Source organism: Epinephelus moara, chromosome 7 (genome assembly GCF_006386435.1).
Source record: "Epinephelus moara isolate mb chromosome 7, YSFRI_EMoa_1.0, whole genome shotgun sequence".
Taxonomy (NCBI): Eukaryota; Metazoa; Chordata; class Actinopteri; order Perciformes; family Serranidae; genus Epinephelus; species Epinephelus moara.
The window spans coordinates 12,863,963-12,885,345 of NC_065512.1; the positions used below are offsets into that span (position 1 = coordinate 12,863,963).

The 21,383-nt window shown below is 43.8% G+C and overlaps 1 protein-coding gene across 1 annotated transcript in view; it reads right to left on the reverse strand.

Moving 5' to 3' along the window:
- Positions 1-606: 606 nt before the first annotated feature.
- The window catches only part of znf385b (zinc finger protein 385B), a 74,220-nt gene continuing 53,443 nt past the window's right edge, over positions 607-21,383 (reverse strand). The window contains exons 5-11 of the mRNA XM_050048255.1: positions 12,089-12,225; positions 11,773-11,883; positions 7,005-7,176; positions 6,527-6,907; positions 5,833-6,017; positions 5,143-5,238; positions 607-3,618 (exon numbers count right to left, since the gene is read on the reverse strand). Of these exons, the coding sequence (XP_049904212.1) occupies positions 3,349-3,618; positions 5,143-5,238; positions 5,833-6,017; positions 6,527-6,907; positions 7,005-7,176; positions 11,773-11,883; positions 12,089-12,225 (1,352 nt within the window). The 3' untranslated portion in view covers positions 607-3,348. The remainder of the gene's footprint in view (positions 3,619-5,142; positions 5,239-5,832; positions 6,018-6,526; positions 6,908-7,004; positions 7,177-11,772; positions 11,884-12,088; positions 12,226-21,383) is intronic.

Genomic DNA, 21,383 nt, shown 5'->3' on the forward strand with positions numbered 1-21,383 from the left:
ATTTTGTCACACATCTTAATTATTTAACCGTTCTGTTTATCCTGAGGGTGGAACTAGAAGAGAAATAATGGGGCCAGTCTAAAGCATGTAATGTCTCTAAGTGTTGGCTGGACGGACAGATCATGTGGTTGTTTAAAAGTCATGACAAAGCTTTGGGTACTTATTTACAACATACACTGTAAAACAACTTATCGGAGCACAGAAAAAGCAACCAGAGAAGTGTTTATGTTTCCTTGTTCGTCATTGCGAGTGAATAAGCTTATTTAAGGAGAATGTTCCTTTGCTGTTGCAGGTTCTGAAAAGTTCCAGTGATGTGTTCAAAGTTTTAAAGAGTTCCTCTGACTCCTCCTGCTAAAAGTTTTGTGGTTCGGATGCCTTAAACTCCAGAAAGTTCTGGTCAGATTCAGCGACAACAGGAAGGTGAAGACTGAAACTGACAGACTGATTGTTCACATCAGGCTAACAGTCAGGACGAAAGGCCTTTTTCACTGTAAAACCAGGAAGTAGCCTGGTCCAGACTGCAGAGTGAGTCTTTAACACACAGGCAGTGGAGACGACAGCAGGAAGAGGCAGACATGAGGACATCAGATATAAGGAGGAGGCGTTCATGTACTTCAGTTCAGACTCTGGTTCCAAACATACAGCAAGCTGAGTCAGCAGGAGGCCAGAACGAGCAACAGACTGTCCTGAATTAACGATCCAAATGTGACTTCTGTTAAGGCGTATTGTTTGGGGTTTTTACTGAGTTAAAAAAAAAAGAAGCAGACCTCTAACACTAAATCCAAAAGAGAAAGTTTAGCAAGTTTAGACTCCAGATTTCTATTAAAGGATAATTCTGGTTTATTCCACCTTGGCAGGGCTGTAGCCACCACAAGGACATGATGGTAACATTTTGGAGATTTTGGAAGGGGATACACATCACCAATGACACACACATTACATGTTTTAGTTTTTTTAGAGATGATCTCGTTGTTTTCAGCTTGTTTTCATTCCCAGATCGTCATATACCAACACCGAAGGAACCAGTCCATATACCAACACCGAAGGAACCCTCTCTATCAGACACAACAGGCTTTCAGCTAACTTCAATGTAAACCCAATGTAGATGAAGTAGTATAAAGAGCAAGAAAGTCTGCAAAGGGTGGGAGAAGGCGGAGGTAGTGGATGTGTCAAACAAGCACAGACTTTAACCCAGGAGACAGCCGTTTTGTGTCCCATCCATCCATCCATCCATCCATCCATCCATCCATTTTCAACCACTTATCTGAAGCCAGGTTGCGGGGGCAGCAGGCTGAGCAAAGCACCCCAGACGTCCCTCTCCCCAGCAACGCTTTCCCACTCCTCCTGGGGCATACCCAGGCCAGATGAGATATGTAATCCCTCCAGCGTGTCCTGGATCTGCCCCGGGGCCTCCTGCCAGTGGGAGGTGCCTGGAACACCTCTAACAGGAGGCGCCCAGAAGGCATCCTGATCAGATGCCAGAACCACCTCAACTGACCCCTTTCAAAGCGAAGGAGCAGTGGCTCTACTCCGAGCTCCTCACCCTATCTCTAAGGCTGAGCCCAGCTACCCTTCTGAGGAAACTCATTTCTGCAGCTTGTATCCGCAATCTCATTCTTTCAGTCACTACCCAGAGCTCATGATGATAGGTGAGGGCTGGGACGTAGATGGTCGAGTAAATCAAAAGCTTTACCTTCCAGCTCAGCTCCCTCTTCACCACGACAGTCCGGAAAAGTGCATCACTGCAGACGCCGCCCCAAACCACAGATCCATCTCACTCTCCATCCTACCCTCACATGTGAACAAGACCCTGAGATATTTGAACTCCCTCGCTTGGGGCAGTAACTCTCCCCCAACCCGGAGGGGGCAGACCAGCATAATTCGGCAGAGAACCATGGCCTCAGACTTGGAGGTGCGTTTGTGTCCTGTTAAAACCAAAAGTCAGTGTTGTTTTAACATAGCGTCACAACATACCTAGGTGCATGACGCACTTATGTCATGTTACATACTTACTTAAACTCAAAACGTGCTTTTTTTTTTTAACCTAACTAAGTAGTTTTGTTGCCTAAACCTAACCTCTACCACTGACAACTGGAACCATGTGTTACGTGTTTCACCCAGGAAATAGTTATGTGTCACATACAGATGCTAAAGGACGCCTCGTACGTCGGTGAGAACACCTTGGGGGTGTGACAAAGTGTTTGTATATGAGCTTGGAATGAAAACGTACTACGTTTTTAAAGATTTCCGTCGTCATTAGAGGATTTTTGGTTAAGAGAAACAGAGGATAGGGAGGTCAAAAAGTTTTGAGAGACCTTTGTTTTTTTGCTCTTTCCATGGGATTTGTTGACAATTTAAAAAACATAAAATACTGCCTGCCATATCCTTTAATTTCTCTTTCTCCCTTTCGAAGTTTGTCTGCTCTAGATGCTGTATGTTAGGAGCAAGTCAAACATGAACACAGGAACGTCTGAAGGGGACATCTGTGGCATCACGGTCCAGAGTTGATATGATATGAAGACATCTCTCATTCGTGTAGTATTCATTCATGATGGAGGACGTCTGACATCAGGTTTGTGCTGGTTAGCTCCTCCAGCAGGAGGAAGAAGAGCTTCTGTGTTCAGAGGAGATTTTTTTAAACAGAAACAACCCCGTCCAAACTCCAAAGACCCGTCCTAAACAGACCTGAACTGAGTCCAGACGTTCTTGACCACCTTTGTGTCTCGGTCTCAGGTACCACTGAGTTATTGCTGTTCCTTATGAATCCTGGTTCTTTTTTAAAATGTCAAAGCAAAGCACATTAAAACAAACTCCAGCTGTATTTCTCAGTGGATTCACGCTGTCACAAAGACTCACTTGTCATGAGGGACGAGGTACTTTGGGGTTCTTATTTTGGTAAAAAGGTCAAAGAAAGAAAAATATAATTATTCTCTATGTTTCATGAACGAGTTGAATGTTTTTTCTTCTTCTTCCAGTTGGATGTTTTGAATCTGGAACATTTAAATAACAAATGAGGACGACAGAAAAAGCTGCACACTGATATATTTCCTCCAGGACCACTTATTGCTTTCTAGAAATTTCAGGACAGTTCTGTCATTTTCAGGACTTTCCAGGTTTTCCAGGATGTGTGAGGACTTTCCAGCCTCTGTTGTGTTCAGCTTCATGTCTGGTTTAGTTAAAGCAACGAGAAGGTTCAGTCCTCTCAAGTCTCCTTCAGTCAGGTGAGAAGGTCGCAGGTTTGAATCCCCGCAGCCACGATGGCAGAGCTGATGTCTCTTCTGTTACTTCAACAAACTGAAGGTCAGAGGTCAAAGGTCGCCGATTCAACTCCCCACCCTCGACCCGCCATCAGTAGGGAGCAAAGAGTATCGATCCTTGGCTTGCTCTGATTGGTCCAGGAGCCGGACGCAGGAAGGAGGCAGTGAAGAGGGACGAGGAAGGGGGAGGGCGAGGATGGAGAGAGATGGTGGGGGTGAGGGGCGAGGACGTGGGAGTGAGGAGGGGGGAGGAGGAGAGGGGGGCGGTCGGGAGCGAGATGGTGGAGGTGAGGGACGAGGGTGGAGGAGCGAAGGGAGTGGAGAGGAAGGAGGGTGAGAGGGAAGGCTTCACTAACTCCTTCTGAGGAGAGAGGAGAAGAGACAAGGAGAAGAGGAAATAGGAGGGAAATGAAGAGGAGAGGAAAGAAAATAGGAAACAAGGAGATGATGGGAGTGAAGACCGGGAGAGGAAACAAGAGGAGAGGAGACATGAGGGGAAACAAGGAGAGGGGAGGAAACAAAAGGAAAAGAAACAATGAGAGGAGAGGAAACAAGAAGAGGAAACAAGGAGAGAGGGGACAAGAGAGGTAACAAAAGGAAAGGAAACAAGGAGAGGAGAGAAAACCATGGAAGAGGACACAAGGACAGGAAATGAGAGGAGATGAGTCAATGAGAAAGGGAACAATGAGAGAAGAGAAGACAAGAAATAGAGAGGAAATAAGAGGAGAGGAAACAAGGATAGGAAACAGAAAGGAGAGAAAACAGGATGAGAGGAGACAAGGAGTAGAGAGGAAATAAGAGTAGAGGAGACAAAGAAAGCAAACAAGGAGAGGAAAGGAGCCAATGACAGGAGAGAGGACAAGAAGAGGGGAAGAGACAAGGAAAGGAAACAAAGGAAGGAGAGGAAACAAGAGGAGAGGAGATGAGGAGTAGAGAGGAAATAGGAGGAGAGAAGACAGGCAAAGGGAGGAAACAAGGAGAGGAGGGAAAACAAGAGAGGAGAAGATGAGGAAAGTAAACAAAGAAAGGATGAGTGGAGACAAAATAAGAGAAGAGGAGACAAAGGAAGGAAACACAGAGAGGAGAGGTAACACGATGAGAGGAAACAACGAGAGGAGAGGGGACAAGAAGAAGAAACAAGGAGAGAAGAGGAAACAAGGGGTGAGGAGACGAGGAAAGGAAAGTAAATAGAGGAAACAAGAAGAGAGGAGATGAAGAGTAGGGAGGAAATAAGAGGAGAGGAGACAAGGAGAGGAAAAAGGGAGAGGAAACAAAAAAGAGTGGAGGAGATGTAAGAGGAGAGGAAACAATGATAGGAAAGGAAACAAGAGGAGGGGAGACAAGAAGAGAGGGGACAAGTGGTGGAAACAAGAGGAGAGGAAACAAGGAAAAGAGGGGCAAAAATTAATACAGAATAAATACAAAAGTGCATTAATGACTGAATGAATGAATTCAGGAACAAATAATAATTTATTTTGAAAATATTTCCTGCAGTCACTCATTATTGATTTAAAGCATTTATTTATTTAATTGATGTGTTTATTGATCATCATTCATTTCCTTAAAATGGTTCATGCCAATAAAACTAATTTAAGTATGAATTAGAGAAAGTTTATTTATTTCTCTACTCCATTTTTTTGGTTTGTTTTTTACACACAAACACATAAAACATGTTTATAGGTAAACATATATGAGACATATGAGATATGTACTGTTTATATGTATGTCTATATAAGTACTGTATTTTCCTATTTTTCTCTGTTGACTGTTTTCGTTTGTACAATCAGTTGTACGTTTTATTCACCGCCTTTTAATTGTATCAGTGTTTTGGTAACACATGTTAAATGCCAGTAGAGCCTGTTAAACTGAACAGAGACACACTTACAGTGAGTGAGCTGCGCTGCTGTTTGTTATACGGGCTGTATTTGGGTTTGCTGGGTTTTCCTGCCACTCGGTCCTTGTGCCTCCTGCTGGAGATGTGCTGCAACAACAACAACAAGCACTGACAACAGAGCTGAGGACAGACGAGCCTGAGACTCCTCTGACTGTAGAGAGGTAGAGACAGAGTAAGACTTCCTGTCGAAACCGAAGAAAGAGAACATTTTACAAAGCGTTTAGCTCGCTCTCAAAACTAAATATAACATTCGCTTGCAGAAAAAAGGTATTTACACAGAAATATGAGCCTGAGGAGAAACAGCTCCTTCAAAATCTGACTCCTCTTTCTTACTTTTATTCTTTCTTCCTCTGTGGTTCCTACCATTATTATATCACATTGTTAAACTATGGCTGTTTAAAATCAAATTTTGAGTTTGTTAATATCTCCACTGTACAGTGCCCTCAGAAAGACTAGTGTCCGTACAGTGGCATGTAGACTACTTTCTGCTAACACAGAGAGCAGCAGAAAGTCACTGCTGCTTTGTTTTCATGTTATGTCACTTGTTTGCTGACTAACGCAGTAAACAACCATCCCTTTAGCTACACAAGCCACACAATTTGAATTAAAAATTAACTTTGTAAGAGTTTCTGTTTACAGTACGGCTTGATTGATGCTGTTATGTGTCCATGCTGTTTGTACCTGTTTGAGTTGGATCTCAGAGTTGACGTGGACGTCACAGATCTGGCAGTGGAAGGTTTTGTTCTGCAGGCCGGAGCCCTTCAGTGCGGAGCTGTTGCCGTTCTTCAGCTTGGCTCCGGCTCGAGGGTAGGCCTTGATCGGCCCGGCGCCACTCCGAGCCTCCAGCATCGTCTTGTGCTTTGAACCTTCCGGACAAAGACACACAGAAACCAAACTTCTATTAGACGAGAGACGTAACGACAATCACAACCCCTGTATACTTTCAGTTATCGCTGCTCATCAGTTTTAAAGAAAAATATCCCTTGCATAACTTGACACGCCATCCTAGAACGTCAAAACTACCGCACCCTTTAACGTCGTATGTGGACATGGAAGGTCCATGACCAAATGTCGATATGTGATGAACGATATCGGAGTGAGAATGAGTTGCAAGTGCTAAATGCTCCACTATGTTCATGGTCGTTTGGTGCTGAGCAGGTAGTGTACAGTGGTTTTTTATTGCTGGAAATTCAGGAGAATATAGTGAAAAATGTTTTCATGTTTGGCTGAGGAAGTAGTATCTATAAGAAGAAATTAGACATTGCAAATCAATCGTAACATACAGCATGTGATTGAAATGTCGCTCAACCGTCCTCTGAAGACATGACAAATGGCGGCAGATGAAACTGTGTCATTCCATACATCATCTCCTCACCTGCGTTATGAGCCTCCAGCTGAGACAGAGAGTTAACGGCGACTTTACACAGAGAGCAGTACAGCAGCTTCTTCGCCTTCTCCTCCTCCGACTCCATTGAGAGAGACGCATCCTGGGAGGAGGCCTGGGAAGGTGGAGGAGGAGCAGGAGGTGAAGAGGAGGTGACAGGAGCTGGAGGGGGAGGCGGAGAGGCTTTTGAGGAAGGGGGAGAGGAGGAGGAAGAGGAAAAGAGGCCTGGGGCGGGGAGAGCGGTGGGAGGACTGGAGGGAGGAGGCTCGCTGCCTGGTCTGCTGGAGGAGGGGGAGGCAGAGGAGTGAGGGGAGGAGGAGGGGAGGAGGAAAGGTTTGAGAGGAAAGGAGTCGGCGAGGCTCGATAAGAGATCTGGAGGGCAGAGGGGGAAGAAGAGGAGGAAGAACATGATATAAAAAACTAACTCCAAAATAAAAACATGACTCAGATCAGTGGTATTAAAATCAACCTGTGTGCTGATTGATGCTGCTGTTAGCTGAGACAGGAGGGGCGGGGCAAACAGGACTGGTGCTGCTCCCATTGGTCTCTCCAGCGATTGACAGCTTTGCCTTGGTCTTGTTCTCCTGAGACTTGAGCTTCTTGGCGTGACGACTGCCTCTGTAGTGAGCTTCTGCCTGAGACTGAAGCAAAAGACAAACAGAGAGACTGTTTCATTTTTATATCTGGGCTTGTGTCTGTTGTCTCCTGAACTCCTGATGTCACTTCCTGTCTGGTCTTCCTGACTGTGTGTTAAACTGAGAAACATGACCTCTGCTTTGGGGTTGCACAAGGGACCTGCCTTGGTCCACTGTTATTCTCACTGTACATGCTGCCACGTGGTGACATCATTAGAGAACACAATGTTTGTTTGCGGATGACTTGCAACTGTACATCTCTGCTGAACCACACGATGCTGCAACCATAAACTCTTTTACTACCTGTCTTTTGTCAATAAAATAATAAATAAATGGATGAGAAATAATGTCCTGGAGTTGAATGAAGACAAAGCTGAAATCCTGCTTGTTGCCCTAAAACAAAAAGAGAAGTGATGTTTAATAATCTGGGGAATTTAACTCCCTGGATTAAATCTGAGGTTACAAGTCGAGGTGTGATCCTTGGTTCAGATAGAAGCTTCCAGTCCCACATTGACAAGGTGACAAAAACACCACTTTTCCACCTCTGAAACAGAAACAGAGCTAAGGTACGACCATTTCTTAATGGAAAACATGCAGAGACATTGGTTCATGCCTTTATTTCAAGCCGACTCGACTACTGTAACACATTTTTTATTGGCCTCCCAAAAAACACCACTGAGAGACTTCAGCTCATTCAAAACTCTGCAGCTCAACTACAAGAGGAGAGAGCACATAAGGCCAGTCTGAGCTACTCTGAACTGACTTCCTGTTACATTTCGAATTGATTTTAAGCTCCTCCTCCTTGTATACAAAGCCCTACATGGGCTGGGACCACACTACCTTGCTAAGTCCCTTGTTAACCTTAAAAGTTGCCGGCAGTCGGCCCAGTTAATGAAGTTATTTCTTCATCCTTTCATTTTATAGTTACAGTTTACTAATAAAACTCTCCACAGTATGAACAGTGGTTACATGAGCCTCAAAACCAGCCACAACTCAGCCCTGAGTAGAGTGACCGTCCTCTACTGACCAATCAGACTGCAGTGTTCACAGCTCCACCTTTTAGTACCAGATCTGTGTGCTAGGTACCCCAACAGAGGGGGGACCAAACATGGGGACGGTATGTAACGTTCCATTGGTACCATCCACAACTTTTAGCAGTGGAAACGGAAAAAAGTGTACTGAGCTGAACTGTGTGTGTCATGTCATATACGGCATCATCGACTCCAGATTTAACTTCTCTTGTTTCAGATTTTTCTCATCAGTCCTGTTCGGTGATGAGACAGACCTGAGCTCAGCTGCACAATCTCCACTTCAGCAATACAGTACGCAGTTTCAGATAACATTACATAACACATCAAATTTATTTTTTACTTGCCCAACTGGATAACTGCATGAGGCATTCCACTTGCCTGAACACAGAGTTAAATGCCCCGGGCAAGCATTAATGTGGAGCCCTGGCGCTGCTTGTATTACTTGTCATTTTGCTTTTTTTTTTGGTTAAAAATGAACCTGTTAGTTATCAAATAATACGTAACCAAACCAAAACTGACGTCACTGGTTGGGATGTACTGTGAATAGACTTTAAATGTGGAGCCTGATTTGTTTATGAACAGTTTGGATAAACTGTAAAACAAAAGATTCATACTATGTGTCACCACAGAGTGTAATGCGCCCAGAGTGACAGGGAAACAAAGCTACAGGTTAACAGTGTCCTCATGTGACTGTCTGGACGCTCCATGACTCAGCTTTTATTCACTTTATTAGAGTGAGTTAATGCTGCCCCTTTACTCCTCTCCTTGTCTCCTCTCCTCTCCTCAACAGTGATTCCTGTTTTTCATGTTCACTCATGAATAATTTTAACAGCTCATAAATTAGTCATGTCTGACTCGCGTGTCACAAACGATGCAGCTCGTTGCCTCTCAGCAGTCATTATGTGAATGAGCTGAATGTCATTCATACGGCATGAAATAAAAGGGCAGGGGGTTACACCTAATTATACACACCTGCTGTTCTGTAGAGACGCCTGACAGGGTAATGACAGGACAAAAAGCCTCACAAGAATCAGTCTGAGCTGCATTAAGCATTACATGAAAATATTTTCCTTGATAGTTCTCTGCTGACAAACATTTTAGTCATGTCCTCAGGAAAGCTCCTTAAAGGAACAGTCCAACATCAACTTCAGTCAGAAATGAGCCCTAAAACCTGAAAATGAGTTAGCATCTTTTCGCTCCCGGTGCCCTCGTCTCAAGTTTTTGAGACCTGATTAGATGCCGAAAATAAAGTTTGTGATCTCTCTCCAGCAACACTTTCCAGCTCCTCCTGGGGGACCCCAAGGTGTTCCCAGACCAGATGAGATATGTAATCCCTCCAGCATGTTCTAGGTCTACCCCAGGGCCTCCTGCCAGTGGGACCTGCCCGGAGCACCTCTAACAGGAGGCGCCCAGGAGGCATCCTGATCAGATGCCCAAACCACCTCAACTGACCTCTTTTGACATGAAGGAGCAGTAGCTCTACTCCGAGCTCCCTGCAAATGTCCGAGCTCCTTACCAGATCTCTAAGGCTGAGCCCAGCCACCCTAGGGAGGAAACTCATTTCGGTCCTCTGCCAGGGTTGTCCCTTGTCACCGATCCTGTTTCTGATATTCATGGACAGGATCTGGAGGCACAGCAGGAGGGAGGAAGGGATCCAGTTTGGCAAGCTCAGAATTGTGTCTCTGCTTTTTGCAGATGCTGTGGTTCTGTTGGCTTCATTACACCATGACCTCCAGCATGCACTGGGGCAGTTTGCAGCCGAGTGTGAAGCAGTCAGGATGAGAGTCAGTACCTCCAAATCTGAGGCCATGGTTCTCTGCCGGAAACTGGTGGATTGCCCGCTCTGGATTTGGAGAGAGTTACTGCCCCAAGCAAGGGAGTTCAAGTATCTTGGGGTCTTGTCCATGAGTGAGGGTAGAATGGAGCGTGAGATGGATCAGCGGCTTGGTGTGGCTCCTGCAGTGATGCAGATGCTGTACCAGACTGTCATAGTGAAGAGGGAGCTGAGTGAGAGGGCAAAGCTTTCGATTTACTGGTCTACCTACGTCCCAGCCCTCACCTATGGTCATGAGCTCTGGGCAGTGATTGAAAGAATGAGGTCATGGATACAAGCGACCGCGTAGTAGTGGTGATATTAAATCATGCAACTGTAGTGTAGTTCATTTCTATCTTAATGTTGCCTTTTTACATCTGACGACTGCATTTAGGCTTCAAAAATCATAAAAGGTGTGTTCATTTGTGAAGATTATCTTGCTGAACAAAACGCGGAAGTATCATAAAGGACTGTTTGCCACATAGCTTATTTTCTGCAATAACCCAAAATCCAATGGAGAAATCCCAGTGGCTTTTTGACGAGGGAACCAGGGCGGCTCTAACTTCCGTGTTGTCCTACAGAAAAACATCATCCCTGGAGCACTCTATCTCTGTGCATCTAGAGCCACCACCTCCTATCTATTATCCAGGTCCTTTACTGCCCCCATCAGATAAAATTTAGTCTAACTGTCTTGGCTGAATAATAATGTTGATCATTATTTTGTGTTATATCATTAAAAAAGCACGTCACTGAATACCAAATTCCAGATTTGACTGAACAGGACTGTTGGAATATCAATGTTATTTATTTAAAGTTTTGACCATCAAAAACTTCCTGCACATTCAAAACATATCCCACATATCTGAGTTCTCTGAGAAGTTGAGAATAAAGTCATAACATTCTGAGAACTTGTCCATCCTCTGTGTTCTCTGCAAAGTCACGAACAAAGTCATATTATTTTGAGTATAGTCCTGCCCTATAGTTTGTGGTGCATTACGTTATTGCTCTGCACTCTAGTGTCCCAACAGAACGCCACCTGGGACTCTCTCCGGATGAGACAAAGTTAGCAAGGCGGCCGTGTGTTGGTCTTCATCAGAAGTGGAAAAACAAACAAAGAGCGAGGAGAGCTGACTGTACAGACCACTGACCTATAGACAAGGCATCTTTTTTTGCCAAAAAAGAGTGAGGGGGATGCAGCAGCAATCTCTTGCCCTTGCCTATCCCTTGGCCGAGTCCTCTGAACACCCTTCTGGGGGGGAAGTACTGTCCCTGTTAAGATAAGCTGATTTAGAGGTATGCCCTGGGTGCGTGTTTAGCCTAGCTTAAAAAAACTGGTGGAGGGAGAAAAACTGTTAGCCCAGCTCCAGCAAAAACAAAAAAAGTGAGAGAAAGTGTAAATTTTGGTCAGCTTTGGAGTCATTGGAAAGTGTATTTTATCAGGTTTGATGGAGCTACACTAGCACTTTCCCCCTACGTCCAGTCTTTGTGCTAAGCTAGGCTAAATACGTCCTGGACTGACTATGTCTCTGGACATACAGGAATGAAACTGATATCTTCTCACCTGACACTGAAGAGGACAAGGATTTACAAGACATTTCAGTCTGTTCCTTTAAATGTGCTGCAGACATTTTGAGTGCAGCAGGACCAGAGTGCAGATGGATCACATGACAGGAAACTGATCATAGAAGCATAAATCAAACTGTCTGGACGAGTGTGAAGAATCAGATCTACGACACGCACAGAAACATAGAAACTTACGTCAGAGTTGAACCTCAACTGGCAGACGTTACAAGAGATGACCTGCTTCTTCTTGGGCACCAAGGTGACGCCAAAAGTGTGGTTGATGACGGCCTTCTGCACCGGGTCCATCTGCAGGAGCCGCACACAGAGGTCAGAGGTCAGCAGCCCGCTCAGGACTGGCGGAACAGCGATGACAAGGTGACGCTGACAGAGTGACAGGTCTCTTTATCACAGTCAGTCTGTACTGCCTGCAGCTATGACACCCTGTCACAGCTACTGTTCCTCACACACACACACACACACACACACACACACACACACACACACGTCATACCGTGTTGAAGTTTGGGAAAAGTCCAACTGGCGACGTCGTCTCGACAGGAAATGGCAGGAATGGTTTCATCATCACCGAGGGACCAGTGGCGCCTATCAGTCCTGGCAACGCCCCGCCCACTGCACCACACCCACTTCCTGTAATCAGAGAGATGGACACAGCATCTTAAGTCTCTTAAATTCATGTTTCCCTCACTTGCGACTTTTCTTTGAGTCTTAGTCCTTCCTACCAGGGATGCACGGAGAGACACAAGGAAATCATGCAAGGAGAGAGGAGTCATGGAAATATGTCTTCAGAGAAATGACCCATCATTCCGTCTGAGGCGTCACAGGAAGCGTCGTCCATTTTTGATGACAGGAACAACTGAGCGCAGCTGGATCAGCTGACATGCTGACAGGAACAACTGAGCGCAGCTGGATCAGCTGACATGCTGACACTGGGCGAGAGGCAGGGTTCACCCTGGACAGGTCACCAGACTATCACAGGGCTGACACATAGAGACAGACAACCATTCACACTCACATTCACACCTACAGATAATTTTGAGTTATCAATTAACCTGCATGTCTTTGGACTGTGGGAGGAAGCTGGAGTACCTGGAGGAAACCCACGCTGACACAGGGAGAACATGCAAACTCCACACAGAGGGGCTCCCACACCCTGGGGTTGGAACCAGGAACCCTTTTGCTGTGAGGAGGCAATGCTATATCACACGTGAGGTTGTGCTGTTGTACTGAATATCAACACGATTATTTTCGGCCTGCGCCCTCGTGCCCACAACAGAATCCCAGCCGTGTTGATGTTAAGCACAACAGCACTCCCTCCTCTGTGATATTTCTTATTTCAGATTAACCGTTGGACCAGCAACCATTCGTGTTAAAGTAAGCAGGTCAGTGAATGTATCTTGATCTGGTCCGTTGGCTGAGTGACACCGACACCTCTTGGCAAAACGTCAGGAGAACTAATGAAGGAAATCCATCTCACTGTGATATTTATGTCATTTCAACCTGGAGACCCGAGCAGCTGACTTGCTTTACAGTAAATATATGAAGAACATATGGAGCTGCAGTAGCTGAGGGCAGGGAGGTAATGTTACAGAGATAAATAGAGGGTGAATGAGCTGCTCACATAATGAGTCCATGTGTCCAGTCGCCACAGGGCCAGTAAGAGTTGCTCTGTACATCTCAACTCTCCTTCATCTCCATTTAAAGAGGCAGTGAGTAGATAAATACATTCACTACAACGTGACCGAATCCAGGGCCGTACACATCCCACTGTACACCACTGTTACAAAACAAAATGGCTGTGAAGAAAAATAAGTGCTGATGCTTCTGAAGGAGGTGTGACATATACTGTACACAGTATACACAAATACAAATGTGATGAGGCGTAAGTGTGTTTCTTCTATCTGTGTACGTTTACAGTCACAGCTTGTAGGAGCCCTGCAGTGAATTCTTTCATAACGATAGTGTGGGTGGAAACACTGAGAGCGACTGAATCAGCTCTGACAGAGGAGGAGGAGGAGGAGGAGGAGGAGAAGTTTTGGTCTTATTGATTCCGTCCATCTGTCCATCTTCACTTAGGTAAACCCATTCAATCCCATTTTAAATACTATAAACCAGTTTAACCAATTCTAAAAGCTTTATAATTAAATTTAACCCTATTAAGTCCTTCAACCCATTCTTAATGCACAACTACCTCATTATTTATTCCAACTCATTGCACTAAAAATCGTTCTAGCCCATTCATTCTATAAATGCCTTATAACCCATCCTAACCAACTCTAAATACCTCATTATCTATCCCAGGGGGCGGCAACCTTTACTATCAAAAGAGTCATTTTTGCAAACACAAATTCTTCCCGGACACTTTGAGCTATATACCGTTACTTGCAGATGCTGAGGTTAGCACAACAAGCAGATTGGCGTGCAAGTCAGTGACACTATGGCCCCGTTTCCACCAAACACTTTCGGTATAGTACCTTTTCAAACCAAAGTAACCCTTCAGATATGGTACCCTAGGTCCGTTTAGTGTTTCCACTGCAAACAGTACTCTTAAATGTGGGCGGGGTTGTTGTCACTCACTGCTCCGTCCAGCACTGTATTTCCTAATTACTGGTGACACAGATGGAAGTCTGCGCCTTGTTTATCGTCCACAGAACGAGGCTGCATGCTGACATTTTCAGAACAAAAAAGAACAGGCTGCAGTGAGAGTCTCTCTCCATGGGATATTAGGAAAACAGCAGGTTTGTGCATTTAGTCCTTCTCAGCCAGCTGATGGGAACGAGTAGGGCTGCAACGATTGACTGACTAATCGATGACTAATCGACTATTAAAATAATCGGTTACTATTTTAGTAGTCAACTAATTGGTTTGAGTCATTTTTCATAGAAAAGTACTATAAAGTACCCTAAAATACTCTTATTGCAGCTTCTTACGTTCAAATATTGGCAGCTTCACACACTCTCCCATGACGGTGAACTAAAACCCTTTGGCATGAGTACAAAACAAGACATTAGATGGCATAATTTTGGGGTTTGGGAGAGACAGACTGACATTTTTCAACATTTTAACACATTTTTCGATAAAATGATTAGTCGACTAATCGAAGAAATAATCGACAGATTAGTTGACAATGAAAATAATCATTAGTTGCAGCCCTATCTCAGAGTGAGTATTAGAATATAGTTCACATAATTGGGTCAAAATTAATGCTTGAAGATCCACTCATTACTAAAAGTCTTTGTCATCAAAAAGAGACGATAAAAACTATAGTAATGGTCAAAGTTGTCGCAGTAAAATTTAAGGTGTGTTGATGGATTCACGTCATCATCTCACGCACTGAGTAACATTACATGTTAACGTTCCACCTTAAAAGTCGCCGGCAGTCGGCCCAGTTTACTAATAAAACTCTCCACAGTATGAACAGTGGTTACATGAGCCTCAAAACCAGACACAACTCAGCCCTGAGCAGAGTGACCGTCCTCTACTGACCAATCAGACTGCAGTGTTCACAGCTCCACCTTTTAGTACCAGATCTGTGTGCTAGGTACCCCAACAGAGGGGGGACCAAACATGGGGACGGTATGGAACGGTTCCATTGGTACCATCCACAGCTTTTAGCAGTGGAAACAAAAAAAGAGCGTACCAAACTGAACCGAACTGTACCGTACCTGCAGGTTCCCAGTCAGCTACACAGCAAGAGAGAAAGAGTTGAGTAGAAGACAAGGACGGTGTGTCGGCATTGCTCCACCATTGTCAGGTATGCGAGTGGAAACACATGCAACATGCTAACGTGCATATGACCGCATCACCCAATGTGCTGTCACAAGGACAAGGAAAAACCAGCCCGGACCCCAACTCCTTATCTCCACTGCTTTCAAACAGCCTATATGGCAGGATACCATAGCTTATTAAATGCCCCCGTGTTTACCTTCCAATGTGACTTGTAGGTTGATCAAATTCATCCGCGTCTGCTCAGTTTCACCCTCATTTGGCTGGTGGCAGGTATCAATTTCCATATAACCCTCCCATTTTAAATGCCTTTCAACAAATTCTAACCCACCCTGAATGCATTGTAATCCACTAAAACTCGTGTTAAATCCATCCTAACGCTCGCAGATGATGACTGACAGTTTTAAATGTTGATCTGTATAAAGTGGATCGACAGGTTTGGTTTCAGAGTGTAGATCAGGCCAGGCCAGGTCAGCTGTGTGTGTTATTTCCGACTGACATTAAGATGGCTGTGGATTAGCAGTGTACCATGCTACTGCTGCCTGAGTTTATCCTCATATAGCAGAGCAGTGAGTCATTGTGTGTATTTATCACTACAGCTCATTACTGAGTTGGGGACAGCATGACACAACACAGTGCTGTAATCAAACACATGTAGCCAGACACACAGCAGCTCAGATCACTGTCTGGATCAACTGTTATGAGCTGGGATATTATTTATGATGATGTAAATGCGGATTAGTGTCTATTTAAGGGTGGTTTAATGTGTCAGCTCAGTGGACCTGCCAAAACAAAAGCTTCACCTTCAGCATTACGGTCACAATGAAGATGTAATGCAGGTAAACTTAATTTGAACTCCTGCAGACTAATAAAACAAGGTATGTGCAACCACTGTGGAATTAAAAGTATTCATCAACCTACTGACAGATTTTATTAGCAATATTTAGTGTTTAATAGTAGTTTCCAAAGTCAGTTTGATTGGCAACTTGAATCAAGTTGTTTATCAGAACATAAACCAACTAATGAAGCTCCATCAAAAGGTCAGTCAGGAAAACTTTTCATGCTTAGGCTGTAAGTTTCTTTCTCACCCTGCCATTCACTCCTTGCACGTTTTCTCACTCTCCATCTCTAGGTGTCATTGTCTGGGTACAGTAGGTCAATTAAGTCATCAGCTGATTCACAATCAACCAATAGCACAGCGACACACCTTCTCTATCAGCCTATCATTTCACTGCTACTCATTTTAAATATGGTTCTTTCTCTGCCGCAGTTCTTTCTTGCTGCTGTCGTGTGCACCCTCCACCTCCCCATCACTACCTAGTCTTTACAGATTCATCAGCCTCATATGCTTCAGCAGCCTCAGAGTCATCAGCCACCACCTGTGGATTTATCCTGCAGCCACTCAGATGTCCCTTGATCACAAAATATCTCCCTCTGGTGACGAAGCACCAAAGACATCTGTTAAATCTTAATCAGCACAAATCATCTGTTAATCTGTACACTCATATTCTGTATTAAATATTATCTTTAGGCCTACCTCATCATCATCTTGTGTGTATGTCTTTCATGTTAAGCGTTGCATTGTGGAACATAGAAACCTCTGCAACCTCCTGAAAGACAAACCACCTCGAGAACCATTTCACTGGGACGCCATACCTCATGTACAAAAGGCTGTGTCTGGGTTCAGTCATGTCATTCCCCCTCTCTCTGATAGCTGTCCTATCAAATAAAACCAAAAAAGAAAAACAAAAAAAGAACCATTTCACCTTAAAGAACAAACAAACCACTTAATCTTCTTCAAATATTATCAGAACTTCCTAAAGGACACCTGGACCACAACCACACTAATACATTTTCATTTTAAAAGTGCATTTTAAAACGAACGAACGATTTAATTCGATCTCCGTACACACAAGCATTTTAGCACCATCCATACCTACATGCCTGAAAATGGACATCACATAACCATTCATTCATTCACAGTGGTCATGCGCTTACCGATGTAAACAGGAAGCAGATTGTCTACTTTGCGATTTGTTGCTTAGTTACTAAAAATACTAAGAAGATGGCGGAAAGTAAGACCAGACGAAGAGGTGGAATGTTACTGAAAGTAACATGAGCATAAAGTGATCAAGGTGACTGAAAAGAGATTGGGAGTCTCTGCAAAGCAAATATGGCGACATGTCAGAGCGGTACAGGGAGCATTAATGCAATCTCTGCCATTTTTATTTTATGGCACAACGCTCCCCCGCCATTGACGAAATATCCCTGTGTTTTCACTATTATAACATTGTTACACATCTTGTGAAATAGAAAAACACTGCTGTGTCCAAAAATAAACGAAGATGAAGATCCGTTGTTGTTGGGGCGTCGGTAGCATAGTGGATAGTGCCGGCGCCCCATGTATAGAGGCGATGCCTTGCTGCAGCGGTCGCAGGTCCGACTCCAGCTTGCAACCCTTTGCTGCATGTCATCCCCCACTCTCTCTCTCTCTCACCCATTTCACTCTGTCCTGTTCATTAAAGGCAAAAAGCCCAAAAAATAATCTTAAAAAAAAAAAAAAAAAAAGATCCATTGTTATTAACAGAAATGTAGCAGCTCGTAAACTTTACGAAAATGTGGGTGCTGATGGAAAAAGGTTTCAGTTGTGCAAGCTGTGGAGATGTAGATGGACTGGGTCCACACTTCCTGAATTCTGAATCCAATTTGGACGAAGAAGCAAACGAGTTTGGTGGAACGAAACAGGGTCTCCATGACGGTGACAGCGACACACGGACAAGACAATCACAGAGGAGACGGAGACAACAGTAATGACATGGAACGACCACTGACCATGGCAACGTGTTCTGCTGTGCCTCAAAGAGAATATTATATTCATTATTATTTTTTTTTTTTATGATTATTATTATTATTATTATCAATATATTCAAACTGACATAAGAAATGAGAAAAAAAAGTAAATGTGAAATTGATCTTGTTCTTGAGAATGTCTGTCTCTGACAAAAATGCATTTTTATCAGCTTTTTGTCCGAAATATTGTTTTTTTTTATTTTATGAAAATGCACAAATTCAAGAATTTATAAAAAAGGAATGGAATGAGATAGAATGAAATGTTGGGGGTTTTTCTGTGTATAAAACAGAGGGTCTCTTCTTTACTTCCGTGTAAATACTGATTACATATTCTTGGAACAAATTATTCTGTCGGTCTTGAAAGGTTAGTGAATATGATCAAAAATGCTGGCAGTGACTGGCAACTTGAAAATAATACTCTGGCGGGGAAAGTGTTAGACATCTTTGGATGAAGCCAATGATGGCAAAGGGACAAGTGTACCCACACAGGACGGATGAAATCACAGAAGGTATGTAGACATGGTTATGATAATTTGGATTGACATGTTGTGATTAATAAGACCCTATCAGGAAGTGAACGTGGGCGTCTGCGTCATTGTTTGCAAAAGTCTCCATTTCCGTCCGTACAGATTAAAACTCCACCACTGAGTTTTCAAACTACAACTGGGTCAGCAGCATTTTTAAAGGTCTCCACTCTAGGGTTTCCAAAATGTCAGTGTAGTGTGGATGCTAGAAACTTAGCAATAGTTATGCATTTTAAAATGTGTTAGTGTGGATGTAGCCCTTGAATCTGCTCAAGGATTACTTAAAATTCCTCAAATACCTTCAGAATTTTAAAATGGACCCTTAGAATTCGCTCAAGGACGACTTAATCCACCTCAAGGACCCCTTGAACATCCTGAAGGACTACTGGAGCCTCTCAGGGACTCCGTTAGCCTTTACATACCCTGTCTTGCAACTATGTGACCTTTTGTTTCCAGTGCCAATGCCTCAGTGTCCATCAACACCACACTCAAATATTTAATCTGCATACTTGTATTTTTATCTGCACTTAATTTTGTTGTTTTTACAACGTGAATGTGCAACATACTGAAAATAGCGTGATATTAAGTGTGTAGTTGGACACAGTTTCCTGTATGATCAGTGCGAATATGTTTCGGTATGTGCGGGCATGATGGATGATGTGGTGACAGGGTCGTCTTAATTCTGTCCTCTGGGATCTGGTTACACACACACACACACACACACACACACACACACACACACACACACACAGTGACCCTTCTGTCTTACAGTAAGTTGCTGATCTAACAAACTGCTATAAATACTGCTACACATCTGCTGCTGCATTCGCATGGAGACGGTCTGTAAACCAGCACTGAAAACTGTCCAAGACTAAGTAACGAGCCAGACAGTTTTATTTCATGGGGTTGGTGATTGGTCAGAAGTTCTGTGAAACGCGGCACTGCATGTAAACAAACTAACACTCTCAGTTTAGAGCTTCTGCACATGTTTCTTTGCACAACACTTTTCCATCTGCAGCCTGCAAATCTGGAGAGTGAAATAAGTAACTGCAGCACTGAGAGGTTTCAAACTGGAGCTGATACTGGAAGTAAAATTGACCAGTTTAGACGAGTATGGTAAAACTGACCAGTCTGGCACTGGAACTGGAGCTGGCCAGTACTAGCTAAAAGTCATATTACATGCAAGGAATATGTCTCAGTGCTTTGGTGCATAATGGTCACAGTAAACACAGTAGCAGAAAAGAAAAACAAGCACTGCAAAAGCCAGTCTTTATATTTTGTCCGTAGTGTGATGTTTAGTCACTGCCAGCATATTACTCTCAGGATTACACATCCTTACATTCAATAAAGAGGAACTGAAGGTTGAAACAAGCTTTCAAACCTGGGGAGATAGTGGAATTAATACTTCTGTACTGATTAATGCCAATACTTCAACCTACAACACTGTAGCCTGAGGTGCACGTCCCTGGAAATGTAACCGCACGTTGCTGTGACGCAAACGAAACAAACCAGCTTTATTTACTTTAACTTCACAGATGAGAAACAATAAATTGTGAAGACAATAAAGCCCCCCCAAAATGGCATTTAAGTCCGACATTTGATTTATCCTGGCCTCTTATGAGTAGAGAAGAACTCCGCTAGCGGCTAGGCTAATTTATACAATGTAAAATGTCATAGGCTTGTGCTAATAACATTAGCATGTTGTATTTGTGGGGACAATGTCTCCAGCATAACACAAATGCTTTGTCTGTGAATGCTGTGAGTTATAGTGCAGCCAATGTCTGTCTTTGTGTTTGAACTTGTTCTTATTAAGTCATTTTACAGCACTTCACAGAAACCCCACCACCAGCTAGGGTTTTAGAGGTGACACCACCACACATGTATAAATGCTCACAACGATGTAGGCCATAGCGTAGGCTCTGTGTAGAGGCAACTGCCTTTAACCTGGGCACCAACGCAACTCATTTTTCAACTCCTGTCTTCAGCTGTCCACGAACGATTCCTCTTTTGTAGAGCAGTTTAAATATACTGACACAACCCAGTCTTATCCCCAGGTTGTCAAACATCAATGCTTTGTCATGCCCCTTGTGTGTAAAATAGATGCTGAAGGCACCCTTTTGCATCTTTATGAGACACACCGAGCTGTGCAACTAACTCCAATGTAAACCCAATCAAATGCAATATATTCTCACTCTGACCTTCTCAGATAAGCACATTTGGTCATGGACTTTCCACATCCAGATACAATGTCAAAGGTACCCTGGGTACGTCGGTTGTTGACGTTCTGGGACACCGTGTCAAGTTCTGCCAGTTACATGCATCGTCTTCTTTCAAAATACACTTCTGTTTTCACAGGATATTTACCGTTAACATACAGTCGCTTTCAAAATAAATGCACTAAGTCAGTACAACAACGTAAATTGACGTTTTTTCCCCCTGTAACAACTAATGCGTGTGGTTGGATTTAGGCGATAAAACCACATGGTTAGGTTTAGGAAAAAGGAGCAGGGTTTGGCTTTATAATCTAACAGGACGCGAACACCACTCTCCTGGGTGAAGGTCGGTGTTTGTTGGACCCATGCACCACCCCTCCCACTTGCCCTACTCGAACTTTCGCCGCCTTAACTTGGTTCTAGTCCCGCTGCGTTTCCCCCGATGCTGTAGAGTGCCAAACTGTGACTGGCTGCG